Source organism: Nicotiana sylvestris, chromosome 11, assembly GCF_000393655.2.
Source record: "Nicotiana sylvestris chromosome 11, ASM39365v2, whole genome shotgun sequence".
Lineage (NCBI taxonomy): Eukaryota > Viridiplantae > Streptophyta > Magnoliopsida > Solanales > Solanaceae > Nicotiana > Nicotiana sylvestris.
The window spans coordinates 49,137,020-49,146,326 of NC_091067.1; the positions used below are offsets into that span (position 1 = coordinate 49,137,020).

General features: G+C 37.6%; 1 protein-coding gene across 2 annotated transcripts in view; it reads left to right on the plus strand.

Moving 5' to 3' along the window:
- Positions 1–8,754, plus strand: part of LOC104217038 (DNA ligase 4) — a 50,464-nt gene extending 41,710 nt beyond the window's left edge. Inside the window, exons 26-27 of one of the 2 annotated variants that reach the window (XM_009767190.2) lie at positions 6,144–6,299; positions 7,950–8,754. In XM_009767190.2, the coding sequence (XP_009765492.1) occupies positions 6,144–6,299; positions 7,950–8,646 (853 nt within the window). In that variant the 3' untranslated portion in view covers positions 8,647–8,754. Of the gene's footprint in view, positions 1–6,143; positions 6,328–7,949 lie in introns of both variants that reach the window. The other variant, XM_070163134.1, reaches the window with a different exon arrangement.
- The last annotated feature ends 553 nt before the right edge of the window (positions 8,755–9,307 follow it).

The window sequence follows — 9,307 nt, forward strand, 5'->3', positions numbered from 1 at the left end:
ATCAAAATTTTCATTTGAGGGTAATTTTACTAGCCTTTGAAGCTATCTCAGGACTGAAAGTTAATCTGTCAAAGAGTAATGTTTATGCTGTATATTCTGATGAATATATAGAAGTGGCTGGAATTTTGGGATGCCTGGTTGATAGGTTTCCTGCAGTTTATCTCGGTCTTCCTGTAGGGGCTAAGCAGAGGGATCAAGCATTGTGGCAAGAAGTGTTGGATAGGTGCGAGAAAAAATTATCTCACCTGAAGAAGAAATATTTATCTTCTGGGGGTAGGCTTACACTTGTGAGTAGTGTTCTTGATGGCATGCCAACTTAATGTCCCTTATTCCCATTCCAGTAAGTGAGAAGAAAGTTAATAGATTGAGGAGCAGCTTTTATGGGAAGGTAATTAAAAAAAAAACGAAATTTCATTTAGCTAGATGGCAAGATGTGATGGTATCTAGAAAAAGGAGGAGGAATGGGAGAGAAGAATCTCAGATTGCATAATAAAAGCTTGATGTATAAACAGCTTTGGAGATACAATGAGGATAAAGTTGAGCTATGCAAGGAGGTTATCAACACTAAATTTGGCAAAGTGGACGGCTGGAATCCAAATCCTGTACTACAAGCAAGTAAAGTGACAATTGGGAAAAACACCAGTAAGTTATGGAGGGATTTTCATACAAATGTCAAGCTGGAGGTAGAGAATGGTGCAAGGATAAGATTCTGGGTAGATAAATGGATAGGCGATGAGAGACATAGAGATAAGTTCCCTATTTTATATAATCTCTCTGTGACCTTATAAAAATAAAATAAAAAAATAAACTCTCTGTGCATAAAGATTGTGTGGTTTCAGAGTGTTACTCTGAAGCTGGTTGGAATATTCAGTTTAGAAGGGATTTTAATGATCGGGATATGGATGAGATCAGTCAGTTGTTATCTATTTTAGAACCTCTCAAACTGGACAGTTCGAAGAATGACTCACAGGTGTGGCTGGCAAACAATGAAGGAATTTTTACAGTAAGTGGCTTGCTAAGTTTGAATAATTGGAAGGAGGCATGGCCCTGGAAGATGATCTGGAAGAATGAAGAACCATCAAAGATGGCATGCTTTGGCTGGGTTGCTACTAGAAATGCCTGTCTAACTCAAGATCTTCTTTAGAGGAGAGGATTTCTAATGTATAGCAGGTGTTATCTATGTGAGAGGGAAGAGAATCAACAAATCACATTCTGATTCACTGTGGTTTTGCCTGGCAGATCTGGGCTGTCGTGTTATGTTTATTTGGAGTGCACTGTGTGATGCCTAGAGTTGTGCAAAGTTTATTATCAAGCTGGCAAGCACAGAAGATTGCAGAAAGAAATTTGGAGGCAACACCTTTATGCATCTTATGTACGGGTGGCAAATGGGCTGTATTTGGGCTGGTCAAGATGGACTGACTCATTAAAATGGGTAATTGTCCAACCCTGCCCAAATTTGGGTCAAGATGGGCTAAACAATGGGTTGTAACCCAACTCACCCAAATTGACCAAAATCTTTGCAATATTCTCAACTTTTAAACAAGCATATATAAAAATTATCTTATTGTCACGACCCTAACCCCGAACCCGGTCGTGATGGCGCCTCTCGTGAAGACAAGGCCAGCCAATTAAACCCAATTCACTTTTTAAAGCAGTTAAACAATATAAAAGCAGTATAAACATGATTTAATGATAATAAGTAGCGGGAATACAACCCGACACAGCCCTAACCGGGGTGTCACAAGTCACGAGCATCTACTAGGGTATAAATACAACTGAAAGTCTGAAGTGTACAAATACAGACTAATGAAATGAAGAGAGAGAAAAGCAGTGCTGCGAACGCCGGCAGCTATCTTGCTAAACTCCGATGATTCTGCCTCCGATCAGCCAAAACCCGCTACCGGGTGTATAAATACCTGGATCTGGACATAAGGTGAAGGGAGCAAAGTGAGTACTCCAACTCAGTGAGTAATAATCATAACTAAAGCCTGAATGGTAAGAAATCACGTAAAACATATCAAGATGCTGTATAGAAGCAGTTCAAAAACCAGTAAGAAAGCAGTGAAACTATAAAAATCTCTTAAAACATCTTAGTTCAGTTTAAATTTCTTTGAAAATGATTTTTTCAACAGTTACGCAAATGAATGCAAAACAGTTAGTGCAGATAAGCACAAAAATCCGCTCTTCGGGCACAAATACCATAGTGTAACAGGTAAATGACAGGTAAATATGAAAGATAAACACATAAAAGTTCGCCCCTGGGGCACAATGTCAACAACTCCGCCCCTCGGGCCATATCTCAGAGCAATATCAGCTCCTCGGGCAATCACATAGAACGGTACCAGCCCCTCGGGCAATCACATAGAACAATACCAGCCCCTCGGGCTATCACATAGAACAATATCAGCCCCTCGGGCTATATGTCACATCACAATGGGTACCCGCGTTCCCCCAAGCGTTCACTGGGGGTGTACAGACCCCAAGAGGGGCCCCTTACGGCCCAAGCGCAATATCAAGCCACCTCGTGGCATCATAACAGGCTCTCGGCCTCATATCAATATCAAGCCACCTCGTGGCGCACAATCTTAGGCCCTCGGCCTCATTATTATAATCAGTATCTCACTGCTGCGGCGTGCAACCCGACCCAAAAGTATCCTTACAATACAGGCCCTCGACCTTACTCAGTCAAAAATCACATAAGCCACTCGGGCAACAGTAAAACATAACGCTCAGCCCAAAATATTATTTAAAATATCATTTCAAGTGTTAAAGCAGAGTAAACATGGCTGAGTTTTGAAAACAGTGGAAAATAACATGACTGAGTTCAAGTATAAAGTTAAAACAGTGAGGAAATATCAACAAAATCCCCGAAAGGTTCAAATAGCTGGCACTAGGCCCAAATATGGCTTTCAGCCCAAATAATGATGATAGCAAATAGTTTTCAATCAAATACGCGGTAAAATCATCAATCGGGACGGACCAAGTCACAATCCCCAATAGTGCACGACCCCACGCTCGTCATCAAGCGTGTGCCTCACCTCAATATAGCACAACGATGTGCAATCTGGGGTTTCAAACCCTCAGAACATCATTTACAATCATTACTCACCTCGATCCGGTCCGAACTCTAGCCCGCAATGCCTCGCCCGCGCGAATCGACCTTCGGATGCTCCAAATCTAGCCACAATCAGTACATAATCATTAAAATATGCTAAGGGAGCGAAGTCCACTCGAAAATATCCAATTTAACATCAAAATCCCGAAATTGCTCAAACCCGGCCCCCCGGGCCCACGTTTCGGAATCTGACGAAACTCACAAAATCCGACAACCCATTCAATCACGAGTCCAACCATACCAAAATTTACTAAATTCCGATAACAATTCGGCCTCCAAATCTTATTTTCAAATCCCTAGGTCCAAATCCCCAATTTACACCTCAAAAACATGTAACCTAGTTGGATTATTCGATGATAATTCAATATTATGGAGTAGAAATGATCACAAGTGACTTACCTCAATATTTTCCATGATTTCTTGCTCAAAAATCGCCCCAAGCCGTGTTCTTTCACCAAAAAAAACGTCAAAATGAGCTAAAAAAACGTAATAGCTTTAATAAATCCGATTCTGGTCGCTAAAGGCTTAATTCCCGTCGCTAAAAGGTCCAATCTGGTCGCTAAAAGGGGCACACCAGATCTGATGCACCAGCAGTCTTTAATTTCACTAAAAAGACTCTAACTCCATCATACGAACTCGGAATTCGATGATTCTTGTTCCTATGAGTCACAAATAATGATACGAACATAGTCCTTCAATCGAAACTCAATTCGGAGCTCCTTTGCTCAGTGCGATATCCATTTCACTCGTTAAACAATTAACTCATGATTCGCGTCAAAAACCCAATCGCGACTTGGTGAAATTAGACCAAACTTTCCAGATCACTCCTATAATTCTTTATCAAAATTCCGGAAGTCTCAAAATCAAATTTCGATATCTTGAACAAAAAATGGACCTTTGGATCATTACATGCTTATGCTCAAAACGCCAAAATCTTCCAAAACATATCCGAGCCTCATGGCACCCCGACCAAACATGCCAACACACCCCATAACATAATTCAAACTTGTTCCAACATTCGGAACGCTCAAAACAACATCAAAACATCAAAATCACCCTCGGATTCAAGCCTAAGAAATCCAAAACTTCCGAATTCCGAATTCGATCAAAAAGTCTATCAAACCTCGTCCGAATGACCTGAAATTTTGCACACACATCACAAAAAACACAACGGACCTACTCCAATTTCCGGAATTCCATTCCGACCCTGATATCATAATCTCACCTATCAATCGGAAAACGCTGAAATCTCAATTTCGCCAATTCAAGCCTAAACCTTCCACGGACTTCCAAAATGCATTCCGATCACGCTCCTAAGTCCCAAATCACCTAACGGAGCTAACCAAACCATAAAAATTCCAATCCGAGATCAAATACAAAAAAGTCAAATCTTGGTCAAACCTTTCAAATTTAAGCTTTCAACTGAGACTGTTCTTCCAAATTCATCTTGATTAATCTGAAACCCAACATCAACGATTTAATAAGTCATAATACACCACACGGGGCAAGTCATGCCCGAGAACTGGCGAGCAAAGTGCAAAAGCTCAAAACGACCGGTCGGATCGTTACACTTATGTTTGAGAATAAATGTCAATTCATGCCAAATGATTTCTTTCCTCAATTTGCATTTAGAATTTTATTTGATAGTTCTTCATCTTATAATTCTAAGATCAGAATAATAAAAAAGTAATAAAATTAGAACTTCCCACCCACCCTACCCACTTCCCACCACCCCAACCCCCACCCTACCTGCGACCCCCACCCCACCCTATATAGAAATATTTATTTAGAGTACATTCTTTTAATATTGTAGATAGAGTGTTTTCTTTTTCATTTCAACAAAATGGATATCTTCTGTAGAAAAAATATTTTCTTTCATTTCAATGAAATAAGTACTTTATTTTCATGATGTAGAATTTTTTTTTTCTTTTTCACAAAATGAACACTTTCTTTTCATGTTGTAGAAAAAGTATTTTCTTTTGTTTCAATAAAAAGAGTACTTTCTTTTATGATGTAGAAAAAATATTTTCTTTTTTGCAAAATGAGTACTTTCTTTTCATGTTATAGAAAAAGTATTTTTTTTTATTTCAATAAAAAAAATATTTAAAAAAAGAAGTAACTCCTGTCTCGTGAGTTAAAAATTATATTCATATGTTCTTACTTCTTAAACATGTGTCAGATGTTTTCTTACTAATAAGAAAGTAAAAAACAAAAACATATGATCACTGCAACTGTTTCTCAAATACCCAACAATATGTATTTGTGCAAAAGATACAAAAGAGTTCTACAAAAATCGGATGGAAGAAATTATTCACGGGTCAGGTTTGGGCTAGAAAAATAAATGGCTTTAGTTGGGTTGTGACCAAACTCAGCCCATCACTAATATATCTCATGCCCAACCCATTAAAACTTGGGCGGGTTGGACGGGTCAAATGGGTTTGGGCCGACTTTGACACCCCTAATCTTATGGAGTATATGGTGGGAAAGGAATAGGAGGTGTTTGATGGAGAGAGGAAACAAATAGCAGTCGTAAAGTATAATTATTTAGAATCTATTTCAATGGTGTAAGGCGAGGATAATAGAAGATTTATATGATGTTTTATACTTTTTGGATGCACCGAGATTAGTGTACTTAATTTCTATATGGTGATTTCTGTATTGTTGTAAATTTGTTTGTTTGCAGTACCATCTTGGTACTTGCCTTAATAATATTTACTTATCTTATCAATAAAAATAAAATAAAAAATAACTGCAACTTGTGGTATTTCTCATATAGTTTCAAAGTATCCAAATATCATATAAAAAATGAATTACTCTTCAGTCCGATTCAATAATGAAATGAAGAAGTTGACGCTTGATAAACTAAATGTAGAGTATCATGCAATATCTAATTTACTCAAAACCTTGTAATTTTGTGTCTGCCAGCATACATTTTGATGACAAATGATGTTTTTCTTTTACTGAATGAGGATAAGAAATATGCTCTCGTTTTTTATTCTTGATAATTTCCTAAGCTTTCATAGTTCAGTTTCTCAGAGGCAGAGAAGCATGTTTTGTACAACACAAAACTGCACGTTGTCAGGGCAAGTTGGTTGGAGGATTTCTTTAAAGAGGACCGGAAGTTACACGAGGATAGTTACAGCCTAAAGCCTAGCAATTTTCAAATGTCAATCTCTGAGAAGAGGTCAGTCATGTATTACTTATAGATCATGGTAAGGAGTTGGTGTATTTAATATTGGAGTTATTTCTCTTCATTTTTGTCTTCCATATTCGTGTGTGTGTGTGTGTGTTTTTTTTTTTTTGGGGGTGGGGGGTGGGGGTGAGGATATGCCAACAGCCATACTTGAGGGAAGCTCCTTAGGTTGGTTATTTTTTTTTTCTTTTTTGATAAAGGAAGCTCCTTTGCTCGTTATGCAGATATGCTACCCGTTACCTACTAAATAACATGTAGGAAGATTCTTCTTTCCAAAATGTTTGTCGCTTCTCCCATTCTAAAATATGTCCTGTCGTCTTTCTTATGCAAGTAAAATTCCGATGTATAGTATGTGTCATGCAGTTTTTGGATATGTATATTTTAGTTTTTGGAAAATGAATTAATCTTAATCCAATTTAGCTCCAAAATTGGTCAAATAGGCAGTCGATAAGCGAAAAATATGGGCAGATAAGTATAAAGGTAAGAATGAGACCCCTCACATTTTATATGATATAGTTTGACTGTATACGGAGTAGAGTATAATTATAATGATAATAGTATAATGAAAATAAAGATTATGTTAGTATAATAGGCAATTGATACGTTGGATAGGAATGAGACTTTATATTATAGTGTTTGACTTTATATGGAATAGAGTATAATAATATACAGAGTAGAGTATAATAATAATGATAATAGTATAATGCTGGTAAAGATTATTAAGAGATAATATGCATGCCGCTGCTGCTGATGTTGATAAGAAGCAGCAGTAATTGCATCTGCCAATAGGAAGAAGTAATTGTATGGCGATAGAAAAATCCACGTTGGGTCTTACTAGCACTTGGGCGAGAATTGAAAAATACTTAATTGGTATGCTAAAGAACCAACTATTGGGAAGTAATATTGAGCTGTGGATAGTACGAGCCCTGTGTTTGACCAAAAAGTACGGATCTTGGTTCAAATAATTAAATTTATGTAATTAGGGGTTAAACTTAGTTAACAATAATATCTACAGATGAAGCTTTCAAGCGTGCAATGAATATTAGAGGGGTTCGGTCAGATGGAGATAATAACATGCAGTAACTGTTCTAGAAAGTACGAGCAATAATGTAGCATTCAGTAACAATGAATAACAATAAATGACATTTGAGTAAATAGGAGGAATGATTCACCCAATAAAGGATGAGATAGATGGATGTTCCTCCTGATAACGATGAATGACAGACAAATCCTTGAATATTCGAGTTATTCTCGGATCTGATGGAAAAGTATGGAATAGTATATCCAACGTAGGATTCTTTTTCCAATATAGGTGGATTTTGTGCCTGGAAATTGTGTGTCAAAAGTGAAGAAGGATGGAGGATATTTATGTCCATAACAAAGAGTCAATTAATTGAGAAATGCAGTCCTAGCAACGAGATTCCTGCAACCAAATTACCTATCTTTTGTCCTATAATTTGTACATATTCATCTTCTCATACTTGAACTTACTAGCTTTGCTATAAAAATTATTTTCCTAGGAAAGCTAGAAATGCAGAAACTTCTGCTAGTAAATTCAAGCATGCATGACCTTTTCCTTTGCTGGCATTTTGTTGTGTTTAGCCAATTTACTCGGTGCTGATGTTTTCTCTGATTTAATAGACATGATAAGGTAAGAGGAAAAGCCGTAAAGTGCAAAAGAGCATCTTCCCCTGATAATCACGGAGTACAAATCAAAGCAGAAGGACTTTCAGAACAGTGCCAAGCCATCACGCTACCTAAGGGGGATAGAAAGAGAAATAGATTAAGACCTACTGGTACTGCTACAGCAAAAGCAAAACCAGCAATCAACATGCCATGGAGAGTTAGGTGCAAGGCCACAAATAGACGTGCTAAGATTCATGAAAATGAATCTGATGAAAGTGCCACTTCAGGTGAGCACCTTCATAATGATGAGAGTGAAGGGGCTGCTGGGACTCGTGGAAGTCCTGAAAATGTTGGAGAGCATGGCTCAGGAATTCAGAATAAGGATGTTGCAGATGATTTGGAATTGTCACCACATGGTGAAACATTTCCACAAGGCACTTCTGAATGCAGTAGGAGCCGTGAAAGATTGGACGAAGCTCACGAAACTTCATATGAAAGTGCAAATATTGCCAGTGGTAAGCTGGAAGACCCTGTTGATCCAGTCCAAGCTATGTTATTGCATATGATACCCCAGCTGGATGGTAAGCCAAGCCATAGTGTGGACAGTCTTGTAAAAGACGACAAACCAGAGGCAGATGCTAATCCTAGTCCTAAAAAGAAAAAGAAAGTTAGCTATAAGGACGTAGCTGGTGAATTGCTCAAAGATTGGTGAAACACTTTATATCATGTATGTTCCCTTCTTACCCTTGACTAGATGATTTATAGCCATACAATTATGTAAGACTTGTTTTAAATCACAAGTTTCAAACGTTTAACTTTCTTTCTTAAACTTCATGCCTAGTCAAACGGTGTCTCATAAGTTGGGACCGCGGGAGTTTTTTTTTTTTTTTTTTTTTTTTTTTTTTTTTAACTGAGAGCAGCTAATGGGTTGCGGTCACATGATATTTTAGTCTATGCCTCTTCTCTTCCGATTCGAGAGACCTAGCTCTGGTGTCTTACTCTTTGTATATAGTCATTTATGCAAAGAAACTATCTCATTTGCACAGACTTGATGCTGTAAAACAAAGTAAATAAAAACCAAATCCCTGGAACTAGAGGTCGAAATCATGCTTTAATTAGCGAGGTACTTCTACCTCGATTACTGAGCATCAACTATTGCGGCATAGTAAAGAATATTTTTAAAAAATAGTAAAGAATAAAAAGATCTGTTATTCCAGGTGAGTAGAATGAATCACATACAAGTTGTCTTAATGAAGCATAATGGAGTATCCTCTAACTGCTACTAAGAGTATGATGCTTGTTGAGACTAATGAATAGTTCCAGAGGCAATGTTAAATATGATTATTCATTCAAAAATGTAAAACTTAAGGTAA